The 21755-nt window shown below is 44.4% G+C and overlaps 2 protein-coding genes across 2 annotated transcripts; both read right to left on the bottom strand.

Annotated features, from left to right (window-relative positions):
- Positions 1-6115: 6115 nt before the first annotated feature.
- On the bottom strand, positions 6116-11390 carry LOC138369028 (uncharacterized). The gene is made up of 2 exons (XM_069331914.1): positions 6837-11390; positions 6116-6342 (listed from the first exon to the last, which is right to left on the bottom strand). Exon 1 carries the CDS (start codon positions 11261-11263, stop codon positions 7901-7903), a length of 3363 nt encoding a protein of 1120 aa, XP_069188015.1. The 5' UTR covers positions 11264-11390; the 3' UTR covers positions 6116-6342; positions 6837-7900.
- Positions 11391-18565: 7175 nt separating this feature from the next.
- On the bottom strand, positions 18566-20670 carry LOC138368748 (hepatocyte nuclear factor 3-gamma-like). Its single transcript, XM_069331469.1, has one exon. It carries the CDS (start codon positions 20021-20023, stop codon positions 18794-18796), a length of 1230 nt encoding a protein of 409 aa, XP_069187570.1. The 5' UTR covers positions 20024-20670; the 3' UTR covers positions 18566-18793.
- Between the last annotated feature and the right edge of the window lie 1085 nt (positions 20671-21755).

Genomic DNA, 21755 nt, shown 5'->3' with positions numbered 1-21755 from the left:
CGGCCACCTGTCAAGCTGGCCACTACGGCCACCTGTCAAGCTGGCCACTGCGGCCACCTGTCAAGCTGGCCACTGCGGCCACCTGTCAAGCTGGCCACTGCGGCCACCTGTCAAGCTGGCCACTGCGGCCACCTGTCAAGCTGGCCACTGCGGCCACCTGTCTCCGCACGAGCTGGCAGGAGCGGCCCGTCCAGTATCACAACTCAATACAACATCTCACTCTCTAAGAGACGGGACTGTCCCCTCACTCTCCAAGGGACGGGACTGTCCCCTCACTCTCCAAGGGAAGGGACCGTCCCCTCACTCTCCAAGGGACGGGACTGTCCCCTCACTCTCCAAGGGACGGAACCGTCCCCGCACTCTCCAAGGGACGGGACCGTCCTCTCACTCTCCAAGGAACGGAACCGTCCCCTCACTCTCCAAGGGACGAGACTGTCCCCTCACTCTCCAAGGGACAGGACTGTCCCCTCACTCTTCAAGGGACGGGACCCTTTCCCTTCACTCTCCAAGGGACGGAACCCTTCCTCTCACTCCCCAAGGGACGTGACCGTCCCCTCACTCTCCAAGGGACGGGACCGTCCCCTCACTCTCCAAGGGACGGAACCGTCCCCTCACTCTCCAAGAGACGGGACTGTCCCCTCACTCTCCAAGAGACGGAACCGTCCCCTCACTCTCCAAGGGACGGAACCCTTCCCCCTCACTCCCCAAGGAACGGAACCCTTCCCCTCACTCTCCAAGGAATGGAACCCTTCCCCTCACTCTCCAAGGGACGGGACCGTCTCCCTCACTCTCCAAAGGCCGGGACCCTTCAAGGGACGGGACCGTCCCCTCGTCATCTCAGCTGTGTGGGGACGAGTACATAATCTTGTGCCACCAAGTGCTTGCGACCCAGCGTCTTCCAGTGTTCTTCAAGCAGCAGACTTCCCTCACACTCCAGCTCCGCCCGCCTCCACACGTTGGCTTCAGTCCGTGTTGGACTTGACGTCTATCAACCCCTCGATATATCACTGATATATATATAACACGTTAGTGTGATTTTTCCCCGTGAATAATAATAAGGCAGGCGCCCACCCTTTGCCCGGACCACCGCCAGAGGGCCAGTACCAGCATTTAATGCCGGTGTAACATATGACGCCCGCTGTGTCCCCAGATGGTCCCTGAGGGGAGGGTGTATGGGGAGAGAGGAGCAGGGGAGGTGGAGGGAGAGGAGAGAGAAGGGAAGAGAGAGAGAGAGAGGAGAATAATCTGGCCGGGTGTGTAATCACGGAGCAACACATGGCTCAGCTGGTATTCAAAGGGGTTACAGCTTCTGTATACTAGGGGGGGGGGATATGAGAGCTTAGGGGGTAATGGGAGACGGTAAAGAAGGGGTAAGGGGAGGTGGACGGGGTAGGTGGTAAGGGGGTGTAAAGGGGGGATTGGGATGGGGAATAACAGGGCTAAGGTAATGGCTTGTGACGAGATAACAGTTAAGATATGGTATAGGGAGGTGATGGGTGAGTGGGTTATCTTGAGATGATTTCGGGGCTTTTTAGTGTCCCCGCGGCCCGGTCCTCGACCAGGCCTCCACCCCCAGGAAGCAGCCCGTGACAGCTGACTAACACCCAGGTACCTATTTTACTGCTAGGTAACAGGGGCACAGGGTGAAGAAACTTTGCCCATTGTTTCTCGCCGGCGCCTGGGATCGAACCCAGGACCACAGGATCACAAGTCCAGTGTGCTGTCCGCTCGGCCGACCGGCTCCCGGGTGAAGGAAGTTAGGTTAGGTTAGGTTAAGTAAGGTTAGTTAGGATTGGCTTGGGTAAAGGTTAGGATGGGTTAGGTTACCTTGCGCTCATTATTCATCCTAACGTGGCCAATATTGTCACATTGACTAAATCACAAGAAAATACCTCTTTCAAGGGAAAATATATAACTTGCAAACGTCGATCATTAATGACCTTGTTGGTAACTCCGTGAGGGAATCCTGCTTTCTGACATCACTTTGGCTCTCTCTGATGGTCCACACCTCTTGGACTAGTCGCTACAGTCACGACCTTGATTTTTTCATAGTCGGCGCTCGATTCCCAAAGGTTCCAAGTGGTTGGGCACCATTCCTCGACTACTTTCTCATATCCCAGCTCCTTGTCCTCATATCCCTTGTATGTGCTATATAGTCTTACTTTCTTGGCGTCTTCTACCTCTAAATGACATAATCATGCCATTTAAAAATGACATAATCATGACATTTACCAGTGACCTTGATCATGACCTGAACGTGACCTGGCTATAATTGGCAGTAGTCAAATGCTAATTCTCTGCGCAGTGCCGTAAACATTCTGTATTTTCAATTTCACAAAATATAAAAATGACATTCATGAATGGCTCATAAAAGTGATCACCCATAAAAGGCCTGTTTGAATGGTAAGTGAAAATTTAATGAAAATCTTGGCGGGGAGAGATGGAGGAGCGGTTGCTGCTTCTTATGGGAGGTGTTGGGCTTCCTTCACAGTGTGTTGACGACACCTGCTCTTGTTGCTCCCGAGGGCCTCGGGTTGAGGGCCTCGGGTTGAGGGCCTCGGGTTGAGGGACTCGGGTTGAGGGCCTCGGGTTGAGGGCCTCGGGTTGAGGGCCTCGGGTTGAGGGACTCGGGTTGAGGGCCTCGGGTTGAGGGCCTCGGGTTGAAGGCCTCGGGTTGAGGGCCTCTGGTTGAAGTCTTCGGGTTGAGGGCCTCGGGGAGCTCCAAGGTCTCGCTCCTGACCATGCACCTGAGGTTGACAATGGAGCCAGTAAGATGGTTTATCTAACTGGCTGAGCCACTCACTCCGGCCGTGTTCCCCTCCGCCCACGAGGGGAAATCATTTTGTGAGGGACAATTGAAGAAACTCATTCTCCTTCGTCTTTGATAATTGTGACATTAAAGTCTCTCTCGGGCCGGCAAACCGGATCAATTTATCAAATGGAGTGACTTTTGACGGGCGGGAAATGATCAATATGCCGCTGGAGGGACGCTGATTGGTCAGCGCTGGTCGCCTGGTGAGCCAGTGGGCGGGGCTAAAGGAGCCAACTAGCCAATCAGAAGTATGTCTTCGACTCCCAGGCTCGCAGTCTTGGGTCTTCCCACACCATCAGGCTCATTTGCCTGGTAGACGCAGTATCGGTAGCATCTAGATGCTTCTCCGCATTAAGGAGTTCACAAGTTACAAGAATTCAGTCACTCGTTTAATGGATGTAAAATATATATTTCTTTAAATAATTAACAATAAAAAATTCTCACCCAAATGTAATGGAATTTGCATATTTTCTTCTTTGTTTTATTTTTATTTTTTTGCTAAGAGTGCACACATATTCCGTCTTATGTGTGTACATGTTGCCTCAAAATATATTTTAAATATATTTTGGTGTTGTCAATAATATAGGGGACATATTACCCCCGACGTGAGATAACTCACTGTACTAACACACACACACACACACACACACACACACACACACACACACACACACACACGAGACAGTCTCACAGTTCAGAGCCAGAGATCTCCCTCCCACAGCACAGAGCCAAAGATCTCCCTCCCACAGCACAGAGCCAGAGATCTCCCTCCCACAGCACAGAGCCAGAGATAGAGCAGAGGTAGGCAATTAGAACGTAGAGAAGGTAGAGGTACCTTCTGAGGTGCCTGACGGAGAGCTTGGTCGAAATTGGCAGGCATCGCGGCCCTCGCAGTGTGGATTTGATTTGAGTTATATTTACTGGTGTTGCTGGTCTCTGAGTGGTGTTGCTGGTCACTGAGTGGTGTTGCTGGTCACTGAGTGGTGTTGCTGGTCACTGAGTGGTGTTGCTGGTAAATACAAAATAAGATAAACTAGCTGAACACGACCCTTCCCCCCCCCTGTAACTCCCCATCTTAGTGAATCAACAGGATTCTATATATCCTTTGGAATTAAAGAGCATAGCAGGGGAATCGAACCCCCCCACGACCTCACTGCGAACAGACGTGAGAATTGAAACACAGACGATCTACTGCCACGCGTACACACCGGAATGAGCAGTAGAACAGCCGGGTCCAGTTCGTGTGGTAACACTTCCAGCAGTTACTATTTAAAAGATAAAATATTACATTAGCGCTACTATAAATGTGTGAGTTTGAATACTTGTTTCTCGTCAGATAACAAAAGAAAAAAAAAAAGATCTGAGCAACAAATAAAGCAGAATACAACAACAGTAATTAAAACATGCAAAATAATTGTTATCTAACAATAAAAACAAGAAGCAAAAATTACAATCAAACGAAAAATATATAAGCAGTTTAAACTAGCTAATAAATATACATATGCATACATGAATGAGAAATGAATACCAAGCAGGTCGAGTGATCTCACCAAGCAGGGAAGGCCTAGCACCAACCACCAGGGGGCCACCAGGGAGGGCCACAGAGGGCCACAGGGGGGCCACAGGGAGCCACACCGGGCCACAGGGAGACACGAGAGGGCGAGACCTGACCAAGAAAACCAATTTTTGTTTACTGTTGCCGAGATATGCTCAGCTGACGGTGCTACCACCCAACCCGTCCTCAAGCTAGGCTCGTTAAAGCAGCGGCGGCATCCCCCTGAGACGCATTCATAAATGTTAACATACTGTCTATTAGAAATAGGTTTGTTTCTAAATATATATAAATTAATATTATTATTCGAAGCTCCGTGTACAATTTGGCGTAGGTTAGGTTAAGATGTTTAGGTTCTGTTGGCGATTATTTGAGATACGTTATTTGTAGAGCGGGGGGCGGGGAGCCTCTGGTCTGGCCTGAGAACAGGTTGTAGGCAACGGTTCCACACGCCACTGAACCACTCGTGCTGAGCTCGTTCATCCGGCGGCCGAACCCAACCCGTCCTCAGGTATTTTATCATACATAAATAATTATCAATTCTAATTTGGTGAATAGTCGGGCCTAAATTAGGTTAGGTTAGGTATTTAGGTTCTGTTGCCAATTATTGACGTTTCTAACACGGGGGGTCGAACCTGTACAGAGGGTGCGATTCGAACAGACAACGTCTGCGGTGTGCTGTTCGATAGTGTTCGAACGGCGTCAGTTGTAGTTCGCGTGTGTGAAGCGTAACTGAAGAGGTAGTTGTAGTGACGCTGAGGGAGGAACCACCACCAGCCCAATTACCACCACAACCACCACCACAACCACCACAACAACAACCACCAATAGACCTACCTATCAGCAGTACTATCATTCTGATGCAATATTCGTAACATATTTACCTTATTTTCACTCATGGTGAGCAACCACCGTTCCTGACACCATGGAACCACAACTGCTGAGACCATATGAGATATGGTTCAGAATTATGAGACATGTCTCAGAATTATGGGACATGGTTCAAAATGATTGGGACACTACAATTTCCTTACAAATGAGGATGCCTTAAGCAGGTGTACAGATGAAAAAAAAATAATTGTTAAACATAAATATAATGACATATTGTCAAGATAAAAAAATGTATAGAATGATGAGCCCCACATTGACTAAATATACCCCTGAATATATAACAACTGGTATAGCTAATGGACAAGCTACAGGTATATACCAGTATATACCTCATGTTGGTATATCTAATATACCAGCTACACCATTATACACCTCATGATGATATATCCAGTAGACCACTTATATTATTATTATTATTATTATTATTATTATTATTATTATTATTATTATTATTATTATTGGCATAAAGAGATCACATTAAGGTGAGGTATTAATGAGACAATGAGTAGGAGCCGTGAGGCGGTTTGAGGCACGTGTTTGGTACACCAGCCACACCTGACCCCCCAGCGTGCAGGTGTGTAGGAAGGCAGGTGTTGGGAGTTTGTATTGGACTGTGCCTGTGTAGCGGAGCTCAGTGAAGGCTCAATTAAAGCGAAGGAAAAATCACGAGGGCGGAGTTTTTTAATATTTAAAGTTGATTAATTCAATTTAATACACAGTGATTAGGTTGAATTGTTTGGTGTTAACTCCTCCACAGTGTGGTGTAGAGGGAAGAGTGTGGTGTAGAGGGCGAGATCATACGGTCAGTGACAGTAGAGCAGAGCAGTTTTAATTTATTTATTTTTTATTTATTAGTATTATTGTCTACCACAGAAGTGGTTGTGGGAAAAACCTGCTGGGATTGATATAAGAGGAGACTACCAGGGACTTGTACTGAACTAAATTAAAAAATTACTGTCTGCAAATTAATTCAATTAAAATCTCTAGCTAGGGTTGTAAATCCTAAATCCTCTTTTCCTAATGACAAACTGTGGGCTGTAAGGGACAGGTGGGGTGAATGACTATGTTGATAGAAGTTCCAATCCACCTGTAGACAGGGATCTCACATCAGCTTGTATTTTATACAAGGATAAGATTTAATAAATTCAGTTATCTGACTGAACACTGGCTCTGTTTAAATCAGAGATTTAAACATACATAGTCTAACCTAGTACCATAACTTAACAGCCAATAGATTCTTATACTATAAACAACAAATTAATTGTAAAAGTATAAATAAATGACCTTAAATGGAGTCTTAATACTATTAACTTAGTACTAGAAATTATATTCAATTAAATGAACTTATATGATAACTTATAAATAACTAAGCAAGCAATTGATAACTTAATTTATATATTCAAATATATATGCAGACATATTCACTTTATACAGTTAGCTTGACTGAATCTCTTCCAAGACTGTGGACACTTGTGAGGTTTTTACTTATTGAGGCTGAATTCTTTTCTGACAGAATGGACACTCATGAGGTTCAGTGCTTGGATAAGATTCACAGCTACACTACAATTTTAATAAACGTACCGATATGTGAGGCTTAGCCTCGCTTTTTAACCAACAGACAGATTTATAGGATATTAAAGCTACACAAGCATACAATTGGCCAATCATATACCAAATAACCTTCAATATACTTCTCTGCCAGTCGGGGTGCCTGTCTGACAAGTTTGCCAGACTGATTAACTCTCTTGTTGAGTTTAGGCACGATATTTTGTCACAGCGTTGCTGTATGATGATCTGGTAGCGTTGCTACGTGATTATCCTGCAGTTGCAGAAGAATGATTCGAGATAAAAGTTTATGAATGAAGGTGGAGGAAACCGTGTCACTGATCTCCACTATACACTCTTATTTTATGTAATGTTCCAGGATTTTCCTTGTAGATATTGTCCAGGTACTCCCCCAGTTCTAGAGAGTATTGAATGGCGATAAAAATGTTAGATAAGGTGTCCTTGAGCTGGTAATGTTCGCTAAGGATCAGTCACTTGTTCACTCATTTGTAAACAAACGCGGAGTGCCGCTGGGCTTGTTGGTGGGCGCTTCACTCCCCCCCATCGCCCTGCCATGCTCTCTGAGCACGGTAGCCTTCAATGAATATTGATTGATTATTTTTACAGTCTAGACTTATGATTAAGATAAGATGTGATTATAATATAATTAGATATAAGATTTAAAGATTATAAGTAGTATTTGAAAGTACCACTGAATCTTATTAAGGATTCGATTTTTAATCCTACCGGATGTTGAATCAATGTTCCAATAGTTTTTTAATTAAGAAGTCCTTCTAGAAGCTTCTGGATCCTTGAAAGATCATGTACAAAGTCACGTAGGCATCAAAAGGGCCCCTGTTGCGTACGTGTTCATGGTGCCATTGTCATCCAGGATCAAGCTATAATAAATCTTTAATAATTCAAATATGATTTTTGATACGATTTAGATATGATTTTGATATGATTTAGATATGATATAGAAATTATACATTTCTTAGATGATTATTAGATATGGTGGGTAAAAATTTCCCACATCTTCCAGAGGGAGAGAACTGGCACAGAGTCCAATACTTAGGACAATAGTAACCATATGTATTTATTTACTCTCCATTGGATTGATAATACAAGTGCAAATTTTGCTTGCACTTTTGTGCTGCCGTCCGTTGTGGACGATTGTGTCTGTTAGGAGTCTGTGGGTCTTGTGGAGTTAGAGTGTCTTGAGGTCTCTCAGGATCTAACTGCAGCTGGCTCACTGATTCCATGTGGATGAGTTTGTCCAATGTCTTCAGGGAAGTTGTTCCTTTAGACAGGATTTTGACTATTCTCAAAATCCCCTGACTATCCGGATGGACTGAGACAACTTTACCTAATGGCCAGTCAGCCCTAGGGCCATCACTGTCTACCAAGACAATATCGCCAGGTTGGAGATTAGCTATATTATGTGGGACATTGGCCCCATAGTGATGTTCTCGTAGAGATGTAAGATATTCTTTTGTCCAAACATCATTCCATTTTTGGATTATGCTGGACAGATGCTTATACCCCTGAACCAACTCGCTCTCACCCACATATGAGGGATCTCTGATCTCATCATCCACTAGAGATGGTACTGGAGTCAGAAGTCTTCCATACATTAGGTGGGCAGGACTTAATGGCTCATGTTGAGTAGGATCCTCAGACAAGTAAGTCAACGGCCGGTTATTCACCCTTGATTCTATTTCCGTGATTACTGTCTGGAGCTCTTGAAGATTGATTTTCTGACGGTGTAGAGATTTTCTCAAGGATCTTTTTACAGTTCCTATTAACCGTTCATAAAATCCTCCGTGCCATGGGGCTCTCGAAGGGATAAATTTCCATCTGCAATGACGCTGTTCCAGTGTGGAAGTAACTGCAGGATGGGAACAGATTTCCCGTAGACATGCTTCTCCAGCTACCAAGTTTGCTCCGTTATCTGAAATCATCAGCTTAGGGCATGATCGGCGTGCTGCGAATCTGCGGAAAGCTTGAATAAATGATTGAGCAGTCATATCGGGTGTTACCTCTAGATGTACTGCCCTGGTGGTAGCACAGGTAAACAGACAGATGTATGCCTTGATAGGTTGCTTATCTGCAGTCCCTGTTAGATATATTGCTCCTGTATAATCTACTCCTGTCGTTTCAAAAGGTTGTAGATGGACCACTCGTTCCTTTGGTAGGGGTGGTGGCCCTGGATAAGAGCAAGTTCTTGCATCGTACCTGCGGCATATCATGCAATTCTTTAAGATTGATTTGACTGACTGTCTTCCCTGAGGAATCCAGTACTGCTGTCTGATTTGTGTGAGTGTGTCTAACACTCCTCCATGTTTGATGATTTGTTGATGTGTATGCAACACAATCAACCTTGTGATCCAATGATTTTTTGGTAAAAGCCATGGATGCACGGTATCTAGATTGATATCTGCGTGTTTAAGTCTCCCTCCACAACGCAGAATGTTGTGATTTTCTTGGTCTATCCACAGACCGAGATTGTGTTTTAACTTATGCGGAAGATTTTCATAGTTATTCCCATAAGTTTCTCTCTGGGCTTGTCTTACCCAATAGATAAGTGCATCAGGAAAAGTGTATTTTATACCTTTTTTCCTGAGATAATGAAACACGTTCTGTGTTACATTGATTAATTTGATGAGCGAGGAGTAACGAGTACAATCCAAGACTGATATTTGAGCTTGCTGCCTAGTGGTAGTTATGGTTTGTGTCGTAATGACGTGTGGCTTTTGTTCAGGCCAACTACCATTCACTAACCATCGAGGCCCATGAAACCAAATATCTGTCTTTGCAAACTGTTTAAATGTCATACCTCTTGATAAGAGATCAGCTGGATTATCCTTTGTTGGTACATGCAACAATTGAAAGCCTGCGGAAATTTCTTTAATTTCCGAGACGCGATTTTTTACATATGGAGTTGGACAGTTGTCGTTTCGTACCCATTGTAAGACAGCTTCATTGTCAGACCATATAATGACATCTTTGATGTTCATGGTAGACAAGACTTGTTTGATATGCACTGCTAAGCGTGTTCCAGTTAGCAGTGCTGTTAGTTCCATCTGAGGCAAAGTCCTCCTTTTTAATGGAGCGACTCTGGCCTTAGAGGTGATAAGATATGATTGATTAGAAGTCACTAAGTAAGCACAAGCTCCAAAAGCTTTGGCTGACGAGTCTGCGAATACATGTAGTGATACTTCCTCATTTTCCTCGACTATGTGTCTCGGAAAGATTATCTTTTCAACTAAAGTTTGTTCTTGAGCCACTTCCATCCAAGCTTTTTGTAACTGGATTGGTAGTGGATCATCCCAACCAACCTTAGCTTTCCATGCTTCTTGCACTAATAAACGCCACTTGATAGTCAAAGGATTTAGTAGACCAAGTGGGTCGAATACTTTGCTAACTTGTGAAAGCAAATCCCTTTTTGTAGTGATGATGTAATTTACTGGCACAGATTTGATCGATATTGTGTCCGAGATTAAATCCCAATCCATACCTAACACTTTTTGTGATTCTGGTACGTGATATTCAGGGTAATCTCTTGCTATTTGATTATTCAATGTTGCATTATTAGAGGCCCAAGATTGTAGTGGCATGTTGGCACCTTGTAGCTCCTTGTTGGCCTCTTGATATAATTGTAACAGTTCAGTAGTACTGTTAACTGTCCCTTGAAAATTATCTACATATAGATTTTGACTGATTTCAGTCTTACAGGGACTTGATGATTTCTTCAGATGAGTATCTAGAGTTGCTTGCAACAGAAATGGACTGCTTGTCGCGCCGAAAAGAACTGAAGAGAATCTGAAAGTCACTACAGGACTATTGACATCTTCTGGGTTCTCTACCCATAGAAACTTAGTGAAGTCTCTATCTTCTTCCTGCAAGCCCACTCTGAGAAAGGCCTTACTTATATCTGCTGAATACGCATATTTGTTAAGTCTAAACTTCAACAGTATGTCATACAATTTCTGAGTTAGACTTGGACCTGTTTGCAAACAATCATTTAGACTGGTTCCTTGGGGTCCAGATTTAGAGCTACAATTAAAAACTATCCGTAAAGGAGTTGTTTTTGATTCTCTCTTTACAGCCATGTGTGGTAAAAAATGGCCTGTTTGCGTATTGTCATGTTTCACGACTTCGATGAATTTATTCTTTAATTGTTGAGCAATAATCTCATGATAGAGTTTTAAATGCTCAGGCCTTTTTCTTAGCTTTGCTAGTTGCGATTTAAATTGACTATAAGCCATGTGATAATTGGTAGGTAAGGTTTTATGGTTGATTTTCCATGGTAGCCTTACCCAGTACTGTCCATCATAGTACTGTACAGTTTCTAAGTATTGATTATATGCACAGACATCATCAGGACTTGGTTGTTCAGGAATTATTCCTATGGCATCAAGTTCCCACAATTGAGGTACAGATTCTAATCCATCATCAATCATGTGGGGGATTTTAAGTGGTGACTGTTCTTCGCCTAGTCATGCCACTATTACAGTTTCTGTATGATGTGATTTTTCAGGAGTTGAAGGTTCAAGATCTAGTATAGGTCCTGTCATCAATATGCCTCCTGCTGATTTCAGGATATTCATACCCATAGATTCTTCTGATCCCAGAATGAATCGATGATAGTAGTCAGCTCCAATCAGGATTCCGATATCTCCTATGTAGTCAGAATCGAGTAGAGGATCTGCTAATTGGATTCCTTTTTCTTTTAGGAATTTAATAGTTGCTGTCAGACCAGTCACTTCCATTTCAGTAGGAATTTTATCAACTACTATGGCTTCTACTGTCCTTTGGGATGTACCTAGACAGACATTGAGTTTTACTACTGGAAAGGTTCTACGACCAGAATTAGTAAAAAACCCTGATATGGATGTAGATACTTGCTTTGAAGATTTAAGTTGTAAATCTTCTGCCATCTTTTTACTGATAAAGGTTTTCTGTGACCCTTGATCAAAAAAGCCTCTAGTTGGAATACAAATTCCTTGATTGCATAGTTCTAGCTGTGCAGTAGGCAATATGGCTGTTGTAACAATTTCTGTATCCAAGTCGTTGACATTGCTCATTACTGTACAGAATTGTACGGCTGTTGTGGTATTATCATCTTTGGGCTTTGCCTGAGATGCAGGTTGATTATTGGAAGTCTGTGATCTGGATTGAGTGTTAATATCACCACAGAGTGCTGTGTGATGTACACTTTTATGACAATATTGGCAGTTCTGCAATTGAGTGATACACTCACTAGTATCGTGCTTCCGTAGACAACGGATGCACCTGTTCAGAGATTTCAGTCGATCGATTCGACTGGCACGGCCTTCATAAACTGTGCATTGATAAATGGTATGTGCTTCTTGACAGAATAAACATTTTGGGGCACTTGTAGCTCCTTTTGTCTTATCTGTCTTAGGAGCTTGGTTTCCTACAGTTCTGTTAACTGTGGGGGATATAGCATAAGAGCCAACATTATTCTGTTTCCACTTTGCAGAAGAGGAGTTTTGTTGCCTTGATTTTTGACTGCCATTCTGGACATTTTTGCTTTTGTCCGTGGATTCACCTTTGGGGATTTTTTCTTGAGATCTAAGTTTTCCTCGGCTTCGTAATCTTTGTACGTAAGCTCGAAGTCCATCAAAGATTTGGCTTTGTGATAAGATGTTGTTACAAGTATGTAAAACTTGTAGGTAAGTAATTACATGCAAGTAGGTCATACAAGCATGTAACACTTGTACTCCTCCAAGGATTTCCTTAAAGGATGAATTGTATCTGTAATAATGTGTATCTACATTATTCATGATGTGATGAAGCATTTTGCTTTTTCTTTTTTCTCGGCTTTGCCTTTTCTATTAAGTAAGTCTCTTTGAGATGCTTGATTAACTTCAGATTTTCTGAGGCTGCTTTCACTCCAGTGAAAGCATGAGATTAGGTGATCAAGACTTTATTCTTGGATTAAGATAGTTATCTTAGATGGATGATAATATTTGTATTGACATTGTCAATGTGTTGTTAGCCTTTCAGATTGCGATGTGAGATTAAGATTGGTCTTAATCCCCAATTGTAGACTATTGTAGTCAAGTGATGATGACATTTGTCTATCACCTGATTTAAATGGTCTGTAGGCTGTAGATTCAAGTGATTTTTTTAGACACTTTGTGTCCTTTTCTTTTCTGTTTCAGCTGCAGGTGGAATACTGTTAGTCATTTTGACCTTTTCCGAGTTTCGGAGATTCCGAGATTTTTCTCTTTTTTCTGATAAATATGTATGATGTTAATGTATTTTGATAAATGAGCTTTCCTGTCTACTTAGGTAATGATTCCAAAGATCGTCCTTCATTTCCTCCCTGGAATCTGGTTGTAGCAGGTGTTCAATTATCAAAAGTACTGTAATAATTTGATTTGTGACCCGAATGCACGAATGCACCAAGTTGGTAAATCTTGTAATAATTTTTTAAAAATAGTAAATGGCACTATTTTTGCAAAGTTATTACAAAATCTGTTACCATAATAATTGTTAGATAAAATACAGTAGAATGTCTACTGGTTTTACCTGGAATAGGGTTTGATACAGTTGATTATAGTTAGATTGTAATGATATGCTCTTACAGTGATGATAACACTTTTTTAAAGAATATTATGTAATGAGCAGCTCTGAAAATCAGTAGATTAGAGATAATGCTAGATAATACACTTAAATATATATGTAATGTTACCACAATGAGGTAGATAATTGATATTTATGATTAAGATGCAGTTGTGTCTGTGACACTGATATAATTAAGTACTGTGGTTTCTTAACACAAAACAATATCAGATTGTTATGAATGCTTACTAGTTAATGGATATGGTGGCTTAAGCCACTGCAAACTATTTGTTTACTTAGATATATAGCTATGATAAATATTGGCTGATAGCTAGGTTAGGCTAGAATATGTAAGAATTATTCCAATGCAAAATCAAGAAGTTTCTTATGTATTTGGCATTGAAATATTCGGTAAACGAATGATCATAAATATCTAGGTACAAAAGACCATTATTATCTAGGTTCGAAGGACCATTATTGTGGGAAAAACCTGCTGGGATTGATATAAGAGGAGACTACCAGGGACTTGTACTGAACTAAATTAAAAAATTACTGTCTGCAAATTAATTCAATTAAAATCTCTAGCTAGGGTTGTAAATCCTAAATCCTCTTTTCCTAATGACAAACTGTGGGCTGTAAGGGACAGGTGGGGTGAATGACTATGTTGATAGAAGTTCCAATCCACCTGTAGACAGGGATCTCACATCAGCTTGTATTTTATACAAGGATAAGATTTAATAAATTCAGTTATCTGACTGAACACTGGCTCTGTTTAAATCAGAGATTTAAACATACATAGTCTAACCTAGTACCATAACTTAACAGCCAATAGATTCTTATACTATAAACAACAAATTAATTGTAAAAGTATAAATAAATGACCTTAAATGGAGTCTTAATACTATTAACTTAGTACTAGAAATTATATTCAATTAAATGAACTTATATGATAACTTATAAATAACTAAGCAAGCAATTGATAACTTAATTTATATATTCAAATATATATGCAGACATATTCACTTTATACAGTTAGCTTGACTGAATCTCTTCCAAGACTGTGGACACTTGTGAGGTTTTTACTTATTGAGGCTGAATTCTTTTCTGACAGAATGGACACTCATGAGGTTCAGTGCTTGGATAAGATTCACAGCTACACTACAATTTTAATAAACGTACCGATATGTGAGGCTTAGCCTCGCTTTTTAACCAACAGACAGATTTATAGGATATTAAAGCTACACAAGCATACAATTGGCCAATCATATACCAAATAACCTTCAATATACTTCTCTGCCAGTCGGGGTGCCTGTCTGACAAGTTTGCCAGACTGATTAACTCTCTTGTTGAGTTTAGGCACGATATTTTGTCACAGCGTTGCTGTATGATGATCTGGTAGCGTTGCTACGTGATTATCCTGCAGTTGCAGAAGAATGATTCGAGATAAAAGTTTATGAATGAAGGTGGAGGAAACCGTGTCACTGATCTCCACTATACACTCTTATTTTATGTAATGTTCCAGGATTTTCCTTGTAGATATTGTCCAGGTACTCCCCCAGTTCTAGAGAGTATTGAATGGCGATAAAAATGTTAGATAAGGTGTCCTTGAGCTGGTAATGTTCGCTAAGGATCAGTCACTTGTTCACTCATTTGTAAACAAACGCGGAGTGCCGCTGGGCTTGTTGGTGGGCGCTTCACTCCCCCCCATCGCCCTGCCATGCTCTCTGAGCACGGTAGCCTTCAATGAATATTGATTGATTATTTTTACAGTCTAGACTTATGATTAAGATAAGATGTGATTATAATATAATTAGATATAAGATTTAAAGATTATAAGTAGTATTTGAAAGTACCACTGAATCTTATTAAGGATTCGATTTTTAATCCTACCGGATGTTGAATCAATGTTCCAATAGTTTTTTAATTAAGAAGTCCTTCTAGAAGCTTCTGGATCCTTGAAAGATCATGTACAAAGTCACGTAGGCATCAAAAGGGCCCCTGTTGCGTACGTGTTCATGGTGCCATTGTCATCCAGGATCAAGCTATAATAAATCTTTAATAATTCAAATATGATTTTTGATACGATTTAGATATGATTTTGATATGATTTAGATATGATATAGAAATTATACATTTCTTAGATGATTATTAGATATGGTGGGTAAAAATTTCCCACAGTGGTCAGACATTTACAATGCTAACCAGCATATATATACATATATATATATATATATATATATATATATATATATATATATATATATATATATATATATATATATACACACATATATATATATATATATATATATATATATATATATATATATATATATATATATATATATATATATATGTCGTACCTAGTAGCCAGAACGCACTTCTCAGCCTACTATGCAAGGCCAAATTTGCCTAATAAGCCAAGTTTTCATGAATTAATTGTTTTTCGACAACCTAACCTACCTAACCTAACCTAACCTAACTTTTTCGGCTACCTAACCTAACCTAACGTTTAAAGATAGGTTAGGTTAGGTTAGGTAGGGTTGGTTAGGTTCGGTCATATATATACGTTAATTTTAACTTCAATAAAAAAAAATTGACCTCATGCGTAATGAAATGGGTAGCTTTATCATTTCATAAGAAAAAAATTAAAGAAAATATATGAATTCAGTAAAACTTGGCTTATTCGGCAAATCGGGCCTTGCATAGTAGGCAGAAAAGTGCGTTCTGGCTACTAGGTACGACATATATATATATATATATATATATATATATATATATATATATATATATATATATATATATACCTCACAAGGGCCGTGTGTCACCTCACAAGGGCCGTGTGTCACCTCACAAGGGCCGTGTGTCACCTCACAAGGGTCGTGTGTCACCTCACAAGGGCCGTGTGTCACCTCACAAGGGTCGTGTGTCACCTCACAAGGGTCGTGTGTCACCTCACAAGGGTCGTGTGTCACCTCACAAGGGCCGTGTGTCACCTCACAAGGGTCGTGTGTCACCTCACAAGGGTCGTGTGTCACCTCACAAGGGTCGTGTGTCACCTCACAAGGGTCGTGTGTCAGGATAGTGGCGTTGTTTTGTCAACTTTCCTCTCCATCTTTATCATTTCTCATCTCTCTCCTCTTTTTCAGCTTTACCATCTTTCTCCTTCTTTCTCCTTCTTCCCTCTTTTCTTCAGTCTTACCTCCTCATTGCCGCTTTACTTCAGTCTCTCTCACACACATCTTCCTATTTGTGTTTGTTTATCTCCCTCTACTCCACCCTATCTCCTCCCTCATATCTCATCTCTACCATTCTCATTCTCCCTTTCCTCATCCATTCACCATCGTTACACATTACACCGGTTCGAATCCTCTTGATGGCTCCTAGTAATTTTCTCATTATTATTATTATTACAAAGATTTATGGTCATTATTATTATTAGGTTTAATAATGATAATAATAATAATTATTATTATTATTATTATCTTCATCATCAATAACTTAGTATTACTATTATTCTTAAGATTTATTATATTTATTATTATTAATGTTAGAATTATTTTGTGTAGGTCACTTGTGCTGGTTGCCTGTTGTGGAGGTACACCAGCCGAGTATACCATACTTGCTACACCAGCCGGGTATACCAATGTATACTTAACTAGTAATGGTACTATCACAAGTATTGGTATAGTACCGGTATTGGTACTGGTAGTAGTGGTAGTAATGTATATGGCATTAATGTTGGTGGCTGTGGTGGCACTGGTGACACTGGTGGCTGTGGTGGCACTGGTGGCACTGGTCGTTAGGTTATATGAGAACATTGTGACTCCTCACTAGATTATTCTGGCTTCACCTGTTTTTACTTATTCTTTGTCTAGCAGTGAGGGCCTCCTGTGTGCCTGGCACTCAGGGCCTCCTGTGTGCCTGGCACTCAGGGCCTCCTGTGTGCCTGGCACTCAGGGCCTCCTGTGTGCCTGGCACTCAGGGCCTCCTGTGTGTGCCTGGCACTCAGGGTCTCCTGTGTGTGCCTGGCACTCAGGGTCTCCTGTGTGTGCCTGGCACTCAGGGTCTCCTGTGTGTGCCTGGCACTCAGGGTCTCCTGTGTGTGCCTGGCACTCAGGGTCTCCTGTGTGTGCCTGGCACTCAGGGCCTCCTGTGTGTGCCTGGCACTCAGGGTCTCCTGTGTGTGCCTGGCACTCAGGGTCTCCTGTGTGTGCCTGGCACTCAGGGTCTCCTGTGTGTGCCTGGCACTCAGGGTCTCCTGTGTGTGCCTGGCACTCAGGGTCTCCTGTGTGTGCCTGGCACTCAGGGTCTCCTGTGTGTGCCTGGCACTCAGGGTCTCCTGTGTGTGCCTGGCACTCAGGGTATCCTGTGTGTGCCTGGCACTCAGGGTCTCCTGTGTGTGCCTGGCACTCAGGGTCTCCTGTGTGTGCCTGGCACTCAGGGTCTCCTGTGTGTGCCTGGCACTCAGGGTCTCCTGTGTGTGCCTGGCACTCAGGGTCTCCTGTGTGTGCCTGGCACTCAGGGTATCCTGTGTGTGCCTGGCACTCAGGGTCTCCTGTGTGTGCCTGGCACTCAGGGTCTCCTGTGTGTGCCTGGCACTCAGGGTCTCCTGTGTGTGCCTGGCACTCAGGGTCTCCTGTGTGTGCCTGGCACTCAGGGTCTCCTGTGTGTGCCTGGCACTCAGAGCCTCCTGTGTGCACTCAGGGTCTCCTGTGTGTGCCTGGCACTCAGGGTCTCCTGTGTGTGCCTGGCACTCAGGGCCTCCTGTGTGCACTCAGGGTCTCCTGTGTGTGCCTGGCACTCAGGGTCTCCTGTGTGTGCCTGGCACTCAGGCCCTCCTGTGTGTGCCTGGCACTCAGGCCCTCCTGTGTGTGCCTGGCACTCAGGCCCTCCTGTGTGTGCCTGGCACTCAGGCCCTCCTTTCATTCTTACTGGCTCTCTCATATTTCCCCAAGACCTCCTTCCTTCAAGAAATTATGCCTCCATGCCCCTTGGCACTGCCATGTCGTGAGAACGGAAGCAATGCAATCTCAGGCCAAGAAAATATATTCATTGTTTGAATATTTTAAACCAAAAGATTTTTAATTTGCCAAAATATATATATGCATAGCCATTAAATAAACATTAATTACATACAAACCTTAGGACAATAAAAATTATTTTGTCATAACTATATAATTTATTTTCTTTATACATATCATAAAAATTAATAAATACGTCACGGTGAGGTAACATAATATATATATCACAGCTGGGCCTCCCACAGGTTCTTCTGCAGGAGGGATGAAGAGGCGCCTGGTGTGGAGGGCGCCCCGTGCCTGAGTTGCTCCACGCCTGGTGTTGTTCATCTGGTCGACCTCCTATACCTGGTGTGTCACGGGCGCCTGGTGTAGGGCTCACTGTGGGGGCGGAGTGTCGTGTGTAGGGTGGGGGTCATGGTCGTCGCCCATGGTGGGTGAAGGGAGCGGCCAGGGCGCCCCTGACACCCACCCCAGCAGGGACCACGGCCGACGGTCGTCGTCGTGCAGGGAAGCCGTGGGCGACGTGGATCTGGCGGCGGCGGGACGCGAGTCGTCGTCGGGGTCGTCGCTCACAACATCGATCTCGTCGGGGTCGTGGGAGGCGTCCTGGGCGAGGCCGCTAGTGTGGCGGCGGGTCTTGGCCAGCTTGTCGTCGGGGGCCAAGAGGCTGGCTACGTCGAATTGCCGCTTGCGGGCCGCGGGAGGCTGCGGCTGTGATCCAGGAGACGCCTGCGACTGAGAGCCTTCGTCGGAGGCGATGATGGCGGTGGTGTGGTGGTGGTGGGCGGCCGGAGGCGAGTCGTGACCGGAGGTGAGAGCTGCTGTGGGCTCCGGCGGCTCTGGCGACGAGTCGTCGTCGACGGCGAGTCCCAAGTGTTTCCTGACGCGGCGCTGGGCTCGCCGCCGGCGGAAGTCTCCCCGCCTGAAGTCGTCGATGTTGGCGGGGTGGATGGCCCAGTAGTGGCCCTTCCCGTTGGCGGAGCGGCCCGCCTTGACGAAGCAGTCGTTGAGGGAGAGGTTGTGACGGATGGAGTTGCGCCATCCGGGCCCTCTGGAGCGGAAGTAGGGATAGTTGTCCAGGATGTACTGGTAGATGTCGCTCAGCACCAACTTCTTGTCCGGGCTGCTGAGGATGGCCATGGCGATGAGTCCGATGTAGGAGTGCTGGGGCTTGGGCTCCTCGGGTCCCCGGGGCAGGAGGGCCCGCGGGTCCATGAGTCGGTAGCCGTAGAGCGGGTGGGGCGGCGGGTAGGCAACGGGCGGCGGCCCTCCCTGGCCGCCCATCAGCCCTCCGCCCAGCCCACCCATTAAAGGTGACCCCAGGCCGCCCATGAGGTGGCTACCCATGAGACCACCCATAAAGTTGCCACCCATGCTGGCCTCCTGAAGGTGGTGGTGATGGGCTGAGAGTGGTGGTCTGGCCCAGGCCAGACCGGCAGAGGCCAGACGCAGACGCTCGGCCAGGGCCAGCTGGTACAGCAGGCGCTGCTGGTCTGTGGGCACGGGCATCGCGTGGGCGTCGCTTAAGGGTGAAGCTTTGACGGCTACGGGCGCCACCACCGTGGGCGGCGACACCGAAGACTCACGCCCACAAACCGAGTCCATGGCGCCTTGAGCGAGCGTGGGTCACTACACGTGTCGGTCACACACACAGACGCGCACCAGCGGCCCGGCGCCTGCTGCCTCCCGCGGCTCACCGATTATTAACCTCCTCTAACTCCGGAGACCAACTGAAGAATAACCTCCTGCGGTAGAACGCCCCGCCCTTCAAACCCTTGAAAACCTGCGCGGTGATTGGCCCAGCGACACATCGGCCCCACCCCCTTAGACCAAGCCCCGCCTTCTAGCCAATGAGCAGCGTGTTGAGACAAACATTGATCGGTGTGGACCAATCAGGGCGCAGTTGTTTGACTAAAGTTTTGGGCTCTCCAGCCACCATTTTCCAAATATTGTGCCTGAGTGCGGCTCCGACAAATCGCTGCTCCCTGATATTGGCCGCGTCCGAACGCACGCAACAAGCACCATAAAATTACAACGAAGAAATTCCTGTGTCAGAAGTTTCTTTATGAATATTAATATGTTTCCAGCTTTTGATAGGACTGTGGCCAATAACTTGGGAGACTCACGATCGTCTTGTCTCCCTTCGTCATCAGCCAGCGGCAGGTTTGGTCTTCTTCGTATAAGATTCTCAAGGAGGTAAATGGTAGCGGAAGACGATATGGTGACGATGGTGGTGTTATGATGACGATGGTGGTGTTATGGTGATGATGGTGGTGTTATGGTGACGATGGTGGTGTTATGGTGATGATGGTGGTGTTATGGTGACGATGGTGGTGTTATGGTGATGATGGTGGTGTTGTGGTGACGATGGTGGTGTTATGGTGATGATGGTGGTGTTATGGTGACGATGGTGGTGTTATGGTGATGATGGTGGTGTTATGGTGACGATGGTGGTGTTATGGTGATGATGGTGGTGTTGTGGTGATGATGGTGGTGTTGTGGTGACTATGGTGACGATGGTGGTGTTGTGGTGATGATGGTGGTGTTATGGTGATGATGGTGGTGTTGTGGTGATGATGGTGGTGTTATGGTGATGATAGTGATGTTATTTTGATGATGGTGGTGTTATGGTGATGATAGTGATGTTATTTTGATGATGGTGGTGTTATGGTGATGATGGTGGTGTTGTGGTGACGATGGTGGTGTTATGGTGATGATAGTGATGTTATGGTGATGATGGTGGTGTTGTGGTGACGATGGTGGTGTTATGGTGATGATGGTGGTGTTGTGGTGATGATGGTGGTGTTATGGTGATGATGGTGGTGTTGTGGTGATGATGGTGGTGTTATGGTGACGATGGTGATATGATGGTGGTGTTGTGGTGAAGATGGTGGTGTTATGGTGATGATGGTGGTGTTATGGTGATGATGGTGGTGTTATGGTGACGATGGTGGTGGTGTGGTGACGATGGTGGTGGTGTTATGGTGACGATGGTGGTGGTGTGGTGACGATGATGGTGGTGTTATGGTGACGATGGTGGTGTTATGGTGATGATGGTGGTGTTATGGTGACGATGGTGGTGGTGTGGTGACGATGGTGGTGTTATGGTGACGATGGTGGTGTTATGGTGATGATGGTGGTGTTATGGTGACGATGGTGGTGGTGTGGTGACGATGGTGGTGGTGTTATGGTGACGATGGTGGTGGTGTGGTGACGATGGTGGTGTTATGGTGACGATGGTGGTGTTATGGTGACGATGATGGTGGTGTTATGGTGACGATGGTGGTGTTATGATGACGATGATGGTGTTGTGGTGATGATGGTGGTGTTATGGTGA

Source organism: Procambarus clarkii, chromosome 26 (genome assembly GCF_040958095.1).
Source record: "Procambarus clarkii isolate CNS0578487 chromosome 26, FALCON_Pclarkii_2.0, whole genome shotgun sequence".
Lineage (NCBI taxonomy): Eukaryota > Metazoa > Arthropoda > Malacostraca > Decapoda > Cambaridae > Procambarus > Procambarus clarkii.
The sequence above is the reverse complement of the archived record's forward strand: the minus strand, read 5'-3'. Positions and strand labels throughout refer to the sequence as shown.

What these genes read in the sequence shown, in the direction of transcription:
- LOC138368748 (XM_069331469.1), bottom strand. Translation starts at nt 20,023, where the DNA reads ATGGACTCGGTTTGTGGGCGTGAGTCTTCGGTGTCGCCGCCCACGGTG.
- LOC138369028 (XM_069331914.1), bottom strand. Translation starts at nt 11,263, where the DNA reads ATGATTGATGATGGATTAGAATCTGTACCTCAATTGTGGGAACTTGAT.